The sequence below is a fragment of the Nematocida displodere genome (assembly GCF_001642395.1).
Source record: "Nematocida displodere strain JUm2807 chromosome Unknown 4, whole genome shotgun sequence".
Lineage (NCBI taxonomy): Eukaryota > Fungi > Microsporidia > Nematocida > Nematocida displodere.
In genome coordinates, this window is record NW_027138157.1 from 110,559 (window position 1) to 125,786 (window position 15,228).

At 51.3% G+C, this 15,228-nt stretch overlaps 13 protein-coding genes across 13 annotated transcripts; 6 read left to right on the forward strand and 7 right to left on the reverse strand.

Annotated features, from left to right (window-relative positions):
* Positions 1–2: 2 nt before the first annotated feature.
* NEDG_01326 (uncharacterized protein) lies at positions 3–575 on the reverse strand (the record flags this gene model as incomplete). Its single annotated transcript, XM_067688744.1, has 1 exon — positions 3–575. One exon carries the CDS (start codon positions 573–575, stop codon positions 3–5), a length of 573 nt encoding a protein of 190 aa, XP_067543932.1.
* A 117-nt stretch (positions 576–692) lies between these two features.
* On the reverse strand, positions 693–1,271 carry NEDG_01327 (uncharacterized protein; the record flags this gene model as incomplete). Its single annotated transcript, XM_067688745.1, has 1 exon — positions 693–1,271. One exon carries the CDS (start codon positions 1,269–1,271, stop codon positions 693–695), a length of 579 nt encoding a protein of 192 aa, XP_067543933.1.
* Positions 1,261–1,827, reverse strand: NEDG_01328 (uncharacterized protein; the record flags this gene model as incomplete). Its single annotated transcript, XM_067688746.1, has 1 exon — positions 1,261–1,827. One exon carries the CDS (start codon positions 1,825–1,827, stop codon positions 1,261–1,263), a length of 567 nt encoding a protein of 188 aa, XP_067543934.1.
* A 302-nt stretch (positions 1,828–2,129) lies between these two features.
* NEDG_01329 (protein MAK16) lies at positions 2,130–2,825 on the forward strand (the record flags this gene model as incomplete). The annotated part of the gene is made up of 1 exon (XM_067688747.1): positions 2,130–2,825. The coding sequence occupies one exon, from the start codon at positions 2,130–2,132 to the stop codon at positions 2,823–2,825; it is 696 nt and encodes a 231-aa protein (XP_067543935.1).
* A 25-nt stretch (positions 2,826–2,850) lies between these two features.
* NEDG_01330 (rRNA 2'-O-methyltransferase fibrillarin) lies at positions 2,851–3,669 on the forward strand (the record flags this gene model as incomplete). Its single annotated transcript, XM_067688748.1, has 1 exon — positions 2,851–3,669. The coding sequence occupies one exon, from the start codon at positions 2,851–2,853 to the stop codon at positions 3,667–3,669; it is 819 nt and encodes a 272-aa protein (XP_067543936.1).
* A 247-nt stretch (positions 3,670–3,916) lies between these two features.
* NEDG_01331 (regulator of nonsense transcripts 1) lies at positions 3,917–7,582 on the reverse strand (the record flags this gene model as incomplete). Its single annotated transcript, XM_067688749.1, has 1 exon — positions 3,917–7,582. One exon carries the CDS (start codon positions 7,580–7,582, stop codon positions 3,917–3,919), a length of 3,666 nt encoding a protein of 1,221 aa, XP_067543937.1.
* A 352-nt stretch (positions 7,583–7,934) lies between these two features.
* On the reverse strand, positions 7,935–8,738 carry NEDG_01332 (uncharacterized protein; the record flags this gene model as incomplete). The annotated part of the gene is made up of 1 exon (XM_067688750.1): positions 7,935–8,738. One exon carries the CDS (start codon positions 8,736–8,738, stop codon positions 7,935–7,937), a length of 804 nt encoding a protein of 267 aa, XP_067543938.1.
* Positions 8,739–8,784: 46 nt separating this feature from the next.
* NEDG_01333 (V-type H+-transporting ATPase subunit B) lies at positions 8,785–10,254 on the forward strand (the record flags this gene model as incomplete). Its single annotated transcript, XM_067688751.1, has 1 exon — positions 8,785–10,254. One exon carries the CDS (start codon positions 8,785–8,787, stop codon positions 10,252–10,254), a length of 1,470 nt encoding a protein of 489 aa, XP_067543939.1.
* A 14-nt stretch (positions 10,255–10,268) lies between these two features.
* On the reverse strand, positions 10,269–10,631 carry NEDG_01334 (nuclear transcription factor Y, gamma; the record flags this gene model as incomplete). Its single annotated transcript, XM_067688752.1, has 1 exon — positions 10,269–10,631. One exon carries the CDS (start codon positions 10,629–10,631, stop codon positions 10,269–10,271), a length of 363 nt encoding a protein of 120 aa, XP_067543940.1.
* Positions 10,632–10,733: 102 nt separating this feature from the next.
* On the forward strand, positions 10,734–11,033 carry NEDG_01335 (ribosomal protein P1; the record flags this gene model as incomplete). Its single annotated transcript, XM_067688753.1, has 1 exon — positions 10,734–11,033. One exon carries the CDS (start codon positions 10,734–10,736, stop codon positions 11,031–11,033), a length of 300 nt encoding a protein of 99 aa, XP_067543941.1.
* Positions 11,034–11,271: 238 nt separating this feature from the next.
* NEDG_01336 (uncharacterized protein) lies at positions 11,272–11,751 on the forward strand (the record flags this gene model as incomplete). The annotated part of the gene is made up of 1 exon (XM_067688754.1): positions 11,272–11,751. The coding sequence occupies one exon, from the start codon at positions 11,272–11,274 to the stop codon at positions 11,749–11,751; it is 480 nt and encodes a 159-aa protein (XP_067543942.1).
* Positions 11,752–11,779: 28 nt separating this feature from the next.
* NEDG_01337 (polyadenylate-binding protein) lies at positions 11,780–13,297 on the forward strand (the record flags this gene model as incomplete). The annotated part of the gene is made up of 1 exon (XM_067688755.1): positions 11,780–13,297. The coding sequence occupies one exon, from the start codon at positions 11,780–11,782 to the stop codon at positions 13,295–13,297; it is 1,518 nt and encodes a 505-aa protein (XP_067543943.1).
* Positions 13,298–13,556: 259 nt separating this feature from the next.
* Positions 13,557–15,209, reverse strand: NEDG_01338 (uncharacterized protein; the record flags this gene model as incomplete). Its single annotated transcript, XM_067688756.1, has 1 exon — positions 13,557–15,209. The coding sequence occupies one exon, from the start codon at positions 15,207–15,209 to the stop codon at positions 13,557–13,559; it is 1,653 nt and encodes a 550-aa protein (XP_067543944.1).
* Between the last annotated feature and the right edge of the window lie 19 nt (positions 15,210–15,228).

Here is a 15,228-nt window from a genome sequence, read left to right on the forward strand (position 1 = left end):
GTCTAGTAGATATGCCTAACCCGAAGCATTGTCACCAAGATGTTCGGGGTCAGGGCAGTTAGCACACAGGTGTGCTCCACAGTTGCCTGGGCCACCTGGTAGGTTCCATTATCCGGGTGCTTGCGCACCCGGTACCTCTTAATTGGGAAAGCAACGTATATCCTGCACAGAGGACACCTTAGAGGCGCACGCTTCTTGTGAGCATCGTCAAACAGGTCAAGCAGGCACCTATCGCAGGCAACATGCCCCGATTTGTCCAGGACGGTAAAGTATCTCTTCGGGTTGGTTTGCGACTCAAAAATCAAGTCTTTGAAGGTGCTGAAGCAAACCGGACACCTTAGGGACGTGTCAACACCAGCTTTGGGCTGGAACATGTAGTGTGTCGGGTCCTGAAGGTGTTTGGAAACAATGCATCCTGGGTTTCGGGTTAGCTGGGCTTTCATCGTTCCGTCGACCCAGTCTTCAAACATGTCAAAGGACAGGCACAGAGTGCACTCGGCACGACAATCCCAGGGCTCCACCCTTAGCAGTCTTCTCAACCGTCTTATTATTACGACTTCTTCTATTTGAACCATTTGAGATAAAAAGTAATTTTGGTTTTAAGGTGCTTATCATTTATCCGTGATATTTTATTTTGTGAAATTTACTCATAACGTCAAAGACACCCTGCCTCAACCTACTCCGCAGACACTCTACCTCGACCTACCCCCCAGACACTCTTCGTAGTAGCTGCTTTTAACAGAGTACTTCATTCTTTCTAAAAGATCGCGTGCTTTGTTTTCCAGCTCTGCCTTCTCTTCCCGGCCCCCAACGGCCATGATTTCTTCTAAAACGCCGCTCCTGGAAAGGTAGGCTGCCGTATGGTCGCCCGCTTCTGTTGTATCCCGAACACTAAGCATAACCCCAGCCGTTAGAACCCCCGAGCTCATTAGCAGCGCCGAAACAGAGTTCAGACACGCGGCTAGAAAAGAGCCTCCCTCCTCCAGAAGGTAGATCTTCAGATAGAACACGGCTCTAGGATACTCACGGAGCCTGATGGTGCTGCGCACAGCGCTCTCTATGTACTCCTGTGCTAGCATGCACTCTACTTTGGCTGAGACGGGCCCATAGATCTGGACCTGGACCGTTCCCCTAAATTTATCAAGAATCTTTGCGGGCTCATAAGGGCCATCAAGAAGTGACAGAACTTTGCAATCTTCATACTGCGTGATAATGCCCCCCTGCCTCTTCCCGCACGCACTGTACGCGCACTCGAAGTAGTTATCGCGCATTAAAATTATTTTTCTGGTGGGGGTTTTGGGCTTCTCTCATCCTCGCATACGCCAGATGCACCCGACTCACCAGGTGCTCTTCTTGCTTCGGCTGCGGCCACGGGAGAGTGCCTGGGCAGACAGAACATTTCCGGTTTGGCACTTTTTTTCGCTCATAAACTCTTTCCAACTGCCGCATTTTCAGCATAGCTATCTCTACCAGGTCGTTGTGCGAGTTTATGCTCTGAATGACATGCTCTTCCCTGAGTTTCAGGTACGCCACCACCTCAGGGCGCTGGTCAGGCGCTTTTCTTTCTGTTCGGGCAAGGATGCGGCAGACCTCTTGCCTGAGCGAAGCTCTGGCTCTCGGTAGAACGGCTGCGCCCCCCCTTAGGCCCGCGGTATCAACCAGCTCGTGTTTTAGGTGGCACTTTCCAAGGGAAAAACGGGTGCCAAAAAGAGCGTTTCGGGGGCAGATGCCTGCCAGGAAGTTTAGGCAGAGGCCTTCAAGAGACGTACTCCCCCCCCGCGCCTTACCAAGCAGCTGGTCCAGTGTCTCTGAGTTTCGGTTTCTCATAAAAATAAAAAAGTTCCCTTGCAGGGAATTGAACCCCGGCCGTCGCGGTGAAAACGCGAAATCCTAGCCACTAGACCACAAGGGATCCATATACTCCTGGCCCGGTCAATACACAAGACAAACAAACAAACAAACCAGACCCAAACAGTACCAAAAACTACCAAACAGCCCAGGCCAGGCCCGGGCCCGAGCTGTGGGTGGTGCTCCAAAGCAAGACAGCGCTCGGGATAGTTCGGGCTGTTTCGGGCCTGTGTTTCGGGTGTTTGTTCCAGTCTCATAAATCGAAGCGCAATTTTTTTACCATGCTAGATGACCAGTCAATATGGGATGCCATTGGGAAGGCCGGGCACTTCTGCTCGTTCAAAATGAAGACGGACACAGACACCCTTTGCAGAAACGCCAACAACGTCTCAGGACTCTGTAGTAGAGAGTCCTGCCCCCTGGCCAATAGCAAGTACGCAACTGTCCGCGAAATCAAGGACAAGCTCTACCTGCTCCTCAAAGAGCCCGAGCGGGCCCACAAGCCCAAAGCCCTCTACGAAAAGATCCTTCTTGATGAAGACTACGACACAGCCCTGGAGCAAATAGAAACAGAGCTAAGAGGGTGGGCTGAGTTTTCCAAGCACAAATGCAAGCAGAGACTAACTAAGCTAACCGACTACCTAGAAAGAAAAAGCCTGCTTGACGAAATGGGTCGACCGATCTACACCCACCGCAAAAAGAAGGCGGAAAGACAGGACAGGGCGCGAGAGGTCAAAGCAGTCCGAGCCGCCAAGATAGAGCAGGTCGTTGAAAAAGAGATCTTAGAACGGTACAAAACCGGTGTTTACGGGAACAGAACGCTTCTGGAGCAGGAAAAGAAGAGCGAGCAGGATATAAAGAGAGAAAAGCTTCACCAGAGACTAACCCATGGCATAAAGTATGTGACAGAGTTTGAAGATGACGAGGAGGAGGAGCAGAGCAGCAAAGCAAAGAAAAAGCTAACGCTTGAGTGGTAAGAAAAGATTTACAAATTTTTTACGCATGGCATTTGGAGGAAACAAAGAGCAAAGAAAGCCATTTGGACGTAATAACAGCAGCAGACCCCCCGCAGGTAGGGGAAGACCTAGCAGACCAGCACAGGGAGGCGCCAAACAAGTCGTTGTCCAGCCACACCCAAGATTCCCCGGGGTGTTTATCAGCCGCGGGAAAGAGGAAACACTTACCACCAAAAACATGCTCCCCGGAACGACTGTTTACGGCGAGAAAAGGATTCTTGCAGGTCCAGACGATAAAAAGATAGAGTACCGAGCATGGAACCCGTTCAGAAGCAAGATTGCCGCAGGTATCCTTGGGGGCCTCGACAACATCCATATTAAGCCGGGGAGCAAGGTGCTTTACCTTGGGGCTGCCTCAGGAACCAGCGTTTCTCACGTTTCCGACATAGTTGGCAGCGACGGAGCCGTTTACGCGGTGGAGTTCAGTCACCGCTCAGGAAGGGACCTTCTAGGGCTGGCCAAGAAGCGAACCAACATTGTGCCAATTATTGAAGATGCCAGGCTTCCACAGAGGTACCGAATGCTTGTCCCGATTGTGGACGTCATCTTTGCCGATGTAGCCCAGCCCGACCAGGCAAGGATAGTTGGGCTCAATGCCAAGCACTTCCTTAAGGAGGGCGGGGCCATTGTGATCTCCATCAAAGCCAACTGCATAGACTCAGTCAAAGCACCAGCCGAAGTGTTTGCCAATGAGGTGGACATTCTCAGAAAGATGGACATTAAGCCCAAAGAGCAGGTAACCCTTGAGCCATACGAGAGAGACCACGCTATTGTTGTTGGGGTATTTAGAGAACTCAAGAAGTAATCTTTTTAATGAAGGAGGAATTTGAGAGGCTCATCTGGGCGATCGAAGAGAAAATAAAGCACCCTTCCGTTTCAATAGCCAAGGAGATAGTTGAGCTAGAGGCAGCTGTTTTACACGTATATGGACAATGCACCAAGTAGTGGGTCAGTGGTCGGGGTCTGGTCGGGGTCTGGTCGGGTTAGTGGTCGGGGACAGTGACCGGTGCAATAAATGGACTAAGTGGTGTCAGTCAGTGGGTCGGTGTCAGTCAGTGGGGGTGCTTCTTTAGAAGAGAGGTTAGCTCTGGGAGGGTAAAGCACTGGTTGGTTTCCTGGCAGTGTCTGATGAAAGAGTTCCAGGCTGGGTTCTTTGCCAGAAGAGAGGCATTCCCAAGTACAATAAGCATCTTTTTAGCCCGGGTAAGAGCTACGTTCATTCGCCGGGTGTCGCTTAGGAAGCCTATTCTTAGGGTTCTGACGGCTGAAAAGACAATGCAGTCTTTTTCTTGGCCCTGGAAGCTGTCAACCGTTAGCGCTGGTAAATTTGACCACTTTGTCAGTGACAGTCCCATATTGATAGCTTCAACCTGTCCAAGGTATGGGGTGATGATGCCAAGTGAGCTGTGGATGGCGGCCAGGCAGGGAACGAGCTGGAGGACGGCATTGGCCTCTTCTTCGTTCCAGGTGGTGCTGCTGCGGCAGGTTCTTTCGGTGCCTTCAATGTTGATGAAAGCTAGCGGCAAATGGACGTCTTGGTAGGAAGCGGCGTTCTTGAGGGCGTTTTGGTAGAACTGCTTGCTTGGGAAGGCTGAGATGTTGGGGTGCATCCGGTACTGGGTGTCAAGGAGCTCTGGGGCGATGGTTGTGGCCAGGCGTGCAAACAACGAGGTCGAAAGATGGGCGTTTTGGGAAAGAACGGTTGGCGGCAGTTGCATTGGGTCACCAACAAGGACAAAGCGAGAGGGCTTCGTGCGCAGGGGAATGAGGGTGCTGGGCTCTGTGGCCTGGCACGCTTCGTCAACAATGACCAGGTCAAAGGTGCTTTTGGCGAGGGACGATGATCCAGCATAGGAAAGCGTTGAAAAAACCAGGTTGGTGGGGGTGTAGGGCGTAGAGTGGCTGGCTCGGGTGGCTGTGATTCCGGTAAGGACGTTTCCCCAGTTTGAAGCGTTCTCCCAGAGCATATCAACTGCTGCGTTGCTTGGGGCGCAAACAAGCACTCGCCACTTCATGAGCAGCCCAAAGCCAATGATAGCCGTGATAGTTTTGGTTTTTCCTGTGCCAGGTGGGCCCTTGATAAGAGTGATGTCGTGAGTCAGCGCAAAGTTAACTGCTTTTTTTTGGCTGTTATTTAGGAGGTTATGGAAGGTGCTGACGTGCTCTACGTCCTTTGGCGGGGCGTCTGCTAGGGCGGGGGGTTGTATGTAGGCGGGTGTTCTCGGGTCGAGGATTTTGGCTCTGTAGGCGCCCTGGTGAAGTGCGAGGAGGGCTGCGTACTCTCTTATGTGGGTGGCTGCGCTGGAGAGGACTTGGATGGTTATTTTGGTGCTTCTCTGGCGGGTGTAGCTTTTCATCCGGACTGTGAGGACCTTCTTTGGCTTTTTTATCTCGGTAACTAAGCCTCGCCCCAGAAGCTCGTTGCTCTGGAGGTCGTGGACGAGGACGATGCTGTTTTTGGAAAAGGGGGACGTGTCTTTGATGGTGATGGTGATGATAGCGCTGTCATTAAGGGTTGAGCTTTTGGTTACTTTTCCCGTCATTTTTTCATTTTCCTTATCTGGAGATAAGCAGATGTTGGCTCTTGCCTCATCAATGATTAGCGGAGAAAAGACTTGGTAGTACTCTGCAAACGAGGCGTAGGCCCAGGGCAGGTCTTTGGCCTGGCGGGGGCTCTGGGCCGGAAGATCTGCTGAGACCAGGCCCATAATGAGCGGCTCTGGGGTGTAGACCTCTTCGGGGCGTTTTAGGGTGGTTTCTATGGGCTGGAAGATCTGGTTTTCATAGAGGGGCGCTATTGGAAGAGCTTCTGGCCTGGCAGGTGCGTCGTGGCTTGCTGGCTCCCTCTGTTTTTCAAGCAACCGCTCCGCTCGGGTGAGCTGTCTCTTTAGGGCCAGGTCTGAGCCGAGCTGGTTTTGTTCCACGTGTTGTTTTATGCGTTCAAGTATCTTTGGATCAATGGCTGTTTTGGCGTGCAGCTCTAAGTACAGCTCAAGGGTGTGGTTGAGGAAGGTTGTTTTTAGCGCCTTTTTCTGTGAGCGGGTCAGGTCTATTTGATGCAGCCACTCAAAATCAAGGGAAACGCTTTTTTCGGTGCTTTTGATCACCCGGACCGTGATGTAGTTGATCTGCGACAGAACAGCATCAACGACTGGAATGTGCACCAGTGCCTTGTGCAGGCAGAGCATTTCTTCTGTTGTCGCGTCCGTAATGAACCTCTCAATCACGCTGCAGAAGTTTTCAAGGATTTGGGGAAAGACGTTAAATCGGTGAAGATACTCTTTCAGCTGGTGGGACACCTCGATCAGGGCCGCAACTCCAACTGCACAGCTTGTTTTTGGCACAAGTGAGGCCGCCATAACAATTTCGCGCGGTGTAATAGATGCTTGGAGCAGAAGGGGCGCTTTGGCTCTCACCACCGCGCTTATCTTGTCCTGGAGGTCGCGGCGAATGTGGAGGTGGGAGGCATCTCTGTTGTGGGCTTCTGCCTCTTCCCTGCCCGTGCCCCGGAAAAAGACCAGCGGCAAGAACCTAGCCACCACCAGCAGGGGCGCCTGGGCAATCTTTTCCCGCCAGGCATTGAGCATTCTTATCACCACTACTTTGTGGTCGCTTTCACTGCTTTCTCTGGCATAGGCAGCCTTCCCCAGAAGATTTAAGGTGTCTGTGGCCAGGAGAGAGACAAATTCTTCGTTTCCTGACCCAATGGAAAACCCGAGCAGTGATTTTCTGATTAAGGTGATCAGATCAATTTCTTGGCGGCAATAAAGATTTTCAATGCCTGCCCGAACATCTGGCAGGACTGCTGGGTGGTTGGTGTTCTTTCCAGCAATGAGTATGCTTAGCTTAACCCCCTGGGCGCGGCACAGACCCATCCCCGCCTTCAGCACCTCCCAGGTCGTGAAAAACGGAAGAATGCGGTACTTCGGGTGCGGGTCCTGCCGCGCTTGGGCCAGAAGCGCCTCAAGGCCCGAGGCGAACAGTGCTTCAATAGACTCCTCAACGAGCTGGGTGGCTGCAGGGATTTCTGCCACCCACTCCCTGGCCTGGCCACTCGGCTCAACCATCGTTCCCAGAAGAATCTTAAAAACGTTGAACTTTTGATGAAGACCGTTATTAGCCTTGTTTTTGATAAGAGCTACCAGAAGCTTTTCGTGGCCGGGCAAGATGCCTCCTCCAAGGTAGACATAAAGAAAGAAGGCCGTTAGAAAACAGCTCTCCCGGTACGGAGACTCTCCCAGGCGTATTTGGGAGTGGGTGGTGTAATAGAACTTGGAGGCGGGCCCAATGGGGGAGTGCCTTGGAGGAAGCTCGCAAATGTTCAGCATGGCCCACTCTTTGAGCACCTCTTCCCCAGACAAAAGAAACACCGCGGGCAAGATCGGCGAGGGTGCAGAGAGGCGGGCCCTGGGGTGTTTGCTAACAAACCTTCTGAAAGGCTCGCGAAGCTCCGAGTCTGGCCTAATAACCTCTGCCCACTGGTTGGCGCAGACAAACATAAAAGCCTCTACTGATCCTTCATCCAGTGTCTTTTTTATCACCTTTAAGTCTATCTTAGCCCCTGGTTCGTCCGTGCTCAATGACACACCCAATTTCAGGCATTCTCCCCGGGCTTTGGGAGAGACCTTCTCCGTAGACAGTGTTCTAGGTGCCTTAGAGGACGCTTGCAGTATGTGCTGATCTTTAGCTAAGTCTTTCGGGTGGTTGGTTTCTGGCATGAATAGAAAAAAAATGAACTTCTAATAAATACCAGCCTCTGTCCTGCCCCACCCCATTTCTGGCCGCCAAAACCACCTACCTGCCCGCTTAGAAGGCAAACACCCCTGCCTTACGCGCCCCACCGAAAGACTCCTAAAATATTCCTTTATTTTGACAAGAGCACTCCTTGTCCCATTCTTGTCCCATTCTTGTCCTTGTCTTAACCGAACAGGTGCTTGGTTCAGTGATCAAATAAGGTTCAGGGCTTGTGTTCAGTGATCAAATAAGGTTCAGCTAGTACATATATAACAGTAATTTGGGAGTTTCTACCTTGGCGCGGTAGAAAGAACCTTAATTCATAAGACACTCCCACTACCCCCCCTTGTCTAAAACTCTAAAATACGCCTCAGGGAGCATGTTCTTGAGCATCTCGTACTCCCCCCCTTCAAACTGCTCCATCACGCACTCTATCCCGGTATCTGGAAGGCCGATCTCCAGCAGGTCGTCTGACAGCCCGCTGCAAATGCCCTTTATCTTGTTTCGTTTCTCAAGGAGGTCTTCTAGCTCCTGGAAGTACGAGGTGTCCTCTTCTTTCTTCTTTTTCTTGACCTTGTACTTCCTGTTGTAGACCGACTCAATCTCCTGGTCGATCGTATTGATTAGCGACAGTTTGTAGAGCTGGGCCATTTGGGTGCGTCGTCCGTCGAGGAGTCGTTGTTTATTGGTGTTGTTTGTCGCAATAACTCGGGTGAGAAGGCCTTCGTACATTTTAAGCTCGTCGTTAGCCACTTCCCCCGGCTCCTCGGGCGCGGTGCTGGCAAGAAGCCCCCCAAGGATTTCTTCAAGGCGGCTGTTCACGTAGGTGTTCCCCTCGTGCTTGGTTGTGATTCTCTTTTTTTTGTCCTCGACTGGAACCACTGGAACGGCCGTATCAACCAGCGCCGACGTAACCAGTGTTAGCAGGTTGTTCCGGTGCTTGTAGGCGGGAGCCTTGGGGGCGGTGGGCGGAGCGCTCTCATAGCGCCCCTTTTCCTCAAGCAATTCATAGGTCTCCTCTGGAAGGTCTTTCATGTAATCCAGAACATAGTTGTTGAGCAGTGTATTGGAGATGAGTGCGCTGGGTTCAGTAGAGGTGACGCTTTTAGTCGACTTGGCTTTCTTTTCTTGTTTGGTCATTCTCTGATCGAGAATTTAAAGAATTTAATTTTTATAAAGCACTTACATGGATAGAAATGAGGTGTTCTATGAGCACGTGCGTGCACTAAAAGAGACGGGTCTTGGCGCATCGGTGACCTATCGCACAGTAAGTGGCGTTAATGGTCCACTTGTCATAATGGACAACGTAAAAGCTCCTAAGTACGCTGAAATAGTCAAAATCACCCTCCCAGACGGCAGCAGGCGCACCGGGCAGGTTTTGGAGGTCTGTGGAAAGAAAGCAATCATCCAGGTCTTTGAGGGCACCGCAGGCATCGATGCCAAGCACACCTGTGCCGAATTCACCGGGGAAACAATGAAAATGGGCGTTAGTGAAGAACTCCTTGGCCGCGTGTTTAACAGCACGGGCGAACCCATTGATGGGGGACCAAAAATCATCGCCGACGAATACGTTGACATCCAGGGCCAGCCTATCAACCCATACGCTAGAATCTACCCGGAAGAAATGGTTCAGACGGGCATCTCCTCGATTGACGTAATGAACTCCATCGCTCGGGGGCAGAAGATCCCTATTTTTAGCGGCTCAGGTCTTCCCCACAACGAAGTGGCTGCCCAGATCTGCCGGCAGGCAGGGCTGGTCAATAAGAAGAGCACGGTTGACATGAGCGACGACAACTTTGCCATCGTCTTTGCTGCAATGGGCGTCAACGCTGAAACGGCCAGGTTCTTCAGGAACGAGTTTGAGCAGAACGGCGTCCTTGACCGCACCGTTCTTTACCTAAACCTGGCTAAGGACCCAACCATTGAAAGAATCATCACCCCCCGCTTTGCTCTAACGGCGGCAGAACACCTAGCATACACCACCGGAAAGCACGTTCTGGTGATTATGACAGACATGAGCTCATACGCCGACGCCCTGAGAGAGGTGAGCGCGGCCAGGGAAGAAGTGCCTGGACGCCGAGGCTACCCCGGGTACATGTACACAGACCTGTCCTCTATTTACGAGCGCGCTGGAAGAATTTCCGGCGTTGACGGCTCAATTACCCAAATCCCAATTCTAACCATGCCCAACGACGACATAACCCACCCAATCCCCGACTTGACTGGATACATCACCGAAGGACAGATTTACATTGATAGACAGCTCCATAACCGCCAGATCTATCCACCAATCAACGTACTTCCCTCGCTTTCTCGATTGATGAAAAGTGCGATTGGCGAGGAAATGACCCGAGAGGACCACGGAGACGTCTCCAACCAGCTCTATGCTAAGTACGCCATTGGAAAGGACGCTCTGGCGATGAAGTCCGTGGTCGGCGAAGAGTCCCTCTCAACCGAGGACCGGCTAGTGATTGAGTTTGTCGAAAACTTTGAGCGAGAGTTCGTCTCCCAGAGAAAGGACGAGCTAATAACCATTGAAGAGTCCCTAGACATCGCCTGGAGACTCCTCCGCATCTTCCCAAAAGAAATGCTCAATAGAATACCTGATAACATCCTTGAGAAGTACTATAACGTTAAATCTCCAGAAGAGAAATAAAAACGGTTTATTCATTAGTACTTTGGATTGGGTGCTTCAATGATGCTCACACTCCGGGGCATAAGGTAAATAAGAAAGTCAAAGACGTCCGAGGACTTAACTGCTGAGCAAATGTCGTTTCTCTGAAGGATTCTCCGCTTTCCCTCCTGGGTGTAGTGCCAGGACCGCAGCGTTAGCTCCTCAATGAAGATTTCGGTGATTTTGGAGAAGAGAATCGGCACCTCGCTAGCAACCTTGCTCACCTCCTGCTCCACCTTCATTACCCGCTTTATCCGAGCGAGAGGAAGAACGTTGTCCTTCCCCAGGCCTCCTGATGAAATGCCCCGAAGGACGTCTTTCCAGTACTCTTCCACGGCGCCCTGCTTCTTTTGGTGCATCACCCAAATAGAGACCGTAACTATATAGAGGATTTGTTTATTTATTTTTTCTTTTGTTTTACCCCTACCCTAGAGGCTCTTAAAAAGTTAAACTGCTATAGGATGATTGACCAAAAAGACATATGCGTATTATCAACACTGTTACTTCACAGCACTAAACAAGAAGTTACTAAACAAAACATTATGAAGGTAGCCAACTACCTCGACATCTCCGTAGACTCCTACTTGCTTGAGCTCTTCAGCCAGCTTTCCTCAGAGAAGCTTGACAGCCTCATTGCCAACCCTTCCGCTGGAACAGCTGCAGTCTCACAGGCAGCAGCACCCGAGGCAGAGAAGAAGGAGGCTGCCCCAGAAGAGGACGATGAAGAAGAAGAAGGAAGTGACAACTTTGACCTCTTCTAAGGAAAGGCCAAGGCCTAGGCCAAACGAAGCCAAGACCAAAGCCTAAGAATAAATAGTTTGTTCGGGATGGATGGTACGTTGTGTTTGTCTGGGTAGGGGTACGTGGTAGTCTGGGTACGGTGGTACGTGGTAGTCGGGGTACGTTGTGGTAGTCGGGGTAGGGGTACGGTAGTAGAGGACAAGCCCGGGGACAGTGGTAGAGGACAAGCCCAGAGCGGCAAAGAATAATTTCTTTTTAATGAATGAGGAGGTGCAGAGAATACTAGCCAGTAAGCATGACTACTATGGGGTCCTGCAAATAACAAAAGAAAGCACCCCGGAAGAAGTGCGAAGGAAATACAAACAGCTAGCTGTTAAAGTACATCCAGATAGAAACACCCATGAAAAGGCGTCAGATGCTTTTGTCGTTCTTAACCAGGCCTATGAAGAGATGAAGGACGGCCGAAACAAAAACACTTTCAGAGGCCCAAATCCAAGTAGAAGACACCATCCTCGCTCTTGCGCTAACGCCTACGTAACCCCCGAGGAGGAGCTAGAAGCATTCATTCGCAACGTCTATCGAGCACACGAGTTTGGTTTTACTAGACAAATGCACCCACAAAGTTTTTCTTTCTTCTCGACCTATGAAAGACCGCGGCGGGCAGAAGAACTTACCCTTCCTTCGCATGCAGTTGTTTTTATTCTGTTTATGCTTTTACTGTTCCTCATGCTAAAGTGATTTAAATTTCTTTTTTTGTGTTGGCACCATGAAAGTAGAAGAAATGAACAGACAAGAAACAAGTGAAGGAAAGCTCGGGGTAGACAACTCAATATACGTAGGTGATTTACCAATGACAGTAACAGAAGCCGATTTATACCAGATGTTCTCTGCCCTTGGTGGTATTTACCACATAAACGTCAGAAGAGAGCCAGTTGGAACTGGTAAGGGCAAGTGTTACGCGTACATTACTTTCTTTGACCCATCCACGGTAAAACAGGCTATTGACAACTTCAACTTCTATGAGATAAATGGAAGCCAGATACGAGTAATGAGGCTGAACAAAGAGCTGGTTAAAGGAAGAAAGGAGGGCAATGTGGTCATTAAAAATTTGCCAAAAGAAACTGACAACCAAGCCCTTTGTGACACCTTTTCCGTATTTGGAGACATTCTTTCGTGCAAGGTCCAGAAGAATGCGAGCGGAGAGTGTACGGGGGTTGGGTTCATTCAGTTTGAAGACTCAGCCGTGGCCCAGGTCGCTATTGACATCATCAACCAAACAGTTATCAAAGATAAGAAGCTTGTGGCCGTCCAGTGCATCCCGAACGAGCAGCGTGTGAACAAGAAAGAAGAAATCAACAAAATCTTCACCAACGTTTACATCAAGCACTTCCCAGCAGACGTTACCGACGAAGAGCTTAAGGGAGAGCTTGAAAAGGTGGGAGAGCTAACCTCGTTCTACATGGCCAGAAAGCCAGATGGCCAGTCTAAAGGCGTCGCCTTTGCCAACTACGTCTCCCACAGCTCTGCCGTGGCAGCCATTGAGGCGCTCCACGACAAGCCCTTCCCTGGAAGGGCCGCGAGTGAGAGCGAGCCGCTCTTTTACATCCAGAGGGCGCAGCTAAAGAACGAGCGAGAGGAGGAGCTGGCAACCAAGTTTTGCTCGGCCGCTGGAGATTTTGAACAGAGAAGGAACATCTACATCACCAACCTCCCCGGGGTTGTTGCCGAGGCAGAGGTTCTTGAGTACTTTAAGAGGTTTGGAAGCATAACCACCCATAAAATAGGCACCGACGAGAAGAACAATCGGTCGTATGCCTACATTTGCTACGAGAAGAGGGAGCAGGCCAGCAGCGCAGTGGAGGGCGGCAATGGAGCAGAGTTCCAGGGACAGGCCCTATCAGTTACCTTTTTCAAGACAAAAAAGGTCAGAGAGTATGAGAAAGCCTCGCAGATGTACAACAGCTACACTGGAGGGGGGTACAGTGCTCCGCGGGGGAAGAAGAAGGCTGTTCCACAGGACGGCGGAGATATGGGGTACGCCATCTACACGCTAATTCTTTCACTGGCCCCGAACTACCCCGAGAAAATAGCCCAGGCAGGGTTTAAGACAGATGAAGCATTCGCTAGGAAGATAACGGGAATGATCCTTGAATTGGACGAGGCCGAGGTAAAGAAGGCCGTCAGTCTTGGCAATGTTCTCTCACAGTATGTGGAAGCGTCATTGGATGAGCTACTTACCTGTGAGGACGAAGCTAAAGAGGAGAAGGTGCCAGCAGACGAATAGAATAAATTAATTAGTGCACTGGCTGGTGGATAAAACAAAAGAGTGGAGAATTCGGGGATCGAACCCGAGACCTCGTACATGCGAAGCACACGCTCTACCACTGAGCTAATCCCCCATAAAAGCCTAAGATGAAATGACCATGCTACTGTTGCTGGGTCAGTTGCTGTCCGGGCTACTGTCCCTGACCCTGGTACTGTTCTAAACATTTATTGGGGTTTGTTCCAAGCACTAACCGGTGCCTGGGTTGGGTTGGTCTGGGTTAGAGGTCAAAAACGTTATTTTGGGTGGTGGTGTTTGGGGCAGGTTTGGTGTTATGGTTTGGGGTGGTGGTGTTATGGCCTGGGGTGGGAATGGTTGGGGTATTGGGCACCCTTACAAAAGAAGGTATTTGGGCTGAGATTGTACCTAGGTAGGTTGTATACACAGATAGAACCAGTGCTGCGGCGAATGGGGGCAGCCACAGGGGGTGGGAGATCGTTTGGCACGGCTCTGGGAGAAGTGGGCTCGATGCAAGCACTTCGGAGAGGTAGCACCGCTTGCACCCCTTCGCAAGGCACGGCGTGGGCACTGGGGCCACCAGGGCCGTGGCAAAGTGCTGCACCTGCGGCAGAATCTTCTCTTCAAGGTCCCTGAACGCGCCCAGGTCTTTTTCTTCCGGGGCTGCCTCAAGAAACGCTTTTAGGAGCCACACCCCACAGGCCGCTTTCACGTACAGGCTGGGGCGCTCGGTTTCAAGGAGCTCTCTGACCTCCTGGAGGACCTCGGGGCTTAGAAGAGCGGGCGACCCATTGTGGAGAACCAGGAGAAGAGCGGTTTTCACAAAAAGCACGGAGTGGGGGAGGGACATCTGTGGCAGCTTGGTAAGGTCATACACCAGAAGAAAAACGTCATCTTCGCTTATTTCAACCGGTTTTTGGCACACTCTTCCTAAAAAGGAAATATCACCAACAGACCCCCTTTTTGTTTCGGTGCTTTGCGAGATGTTGTACTCTATGCCCATGATAGTGTTTAGCTTGGTAAAGCACGAGGCTGTTTTGGCCTGCTCAACGATCGCTGCAAGCTTTTCAGCCAAGCCTCCCTCTGACACCTCAAAACACGGCCCAGGCTCTCTAATGCTCAGGAGATAGATGGAAAACAGGTCTTGCAGGTCCACCACCACCCCAAGCAGAGGCGCCACCCGCTTTCGGTGCCTGCTGTGCGAGGCCAGTCCCTGAATCAGCCTGGTGGCGTAGTGGGGGTGGAGGCTGAGCACTTTCCCCAGCCAGGCCCTCCACGGCAGCTCAAGGAAGTACTGCACCCCCTCCGCGCCATTAATCATGGCCTCAAACAGCGCAGTCAGCGCCTCCCTTGATCCCTCCCGGGTTTTTGCTTTGAGTGATAGGTTCATCATCCCCTCTAAAAAACCGTTAAAAATCAGAAGCTTGTTCAAAGACGGGGAAGTCCTTGCCAGGGTCTTAAGCACCCGGATTAGAACGCCCCGGCCCTCCGAAGCCCCGCCCAAAAGCTCCACCAGGTCCTCGGAGGCCGCAACACTCCGGGCCAGCTCTGCACCCCGCGCCCGTGCCAGGACCTCTAAGGTCTGCGCCAGCTCGGGGCAGCTATCTGTTTGCTTTTGAAGCAGGTAAAAAACAACTAGACTGGGAACGTCTTCTTGCTTGAAGATAATGTCAATGAACTCGTTGCCACTCGCTCCCGTGAGTATTTTGTTGAGCGCTGCAAAGAGGTCGCTGTTCCCAAAGAGCTCTGGGTCCTTGGAGACCTCCAGCAGCGCCGTGAGCAAGTACGTTCCAGCAATAAGCGTGTTCTCGCTAGCAAGCTTGTCTGCTTCTTTCACGGCATCTAGCTTGTCCCCCAAGTACGTTGACGCCTTCAAGCGCGCTGAAATGAGTGCTGCTCGCTCCTGTGCGTCCATAAAAAAATGGGCAGAGGCG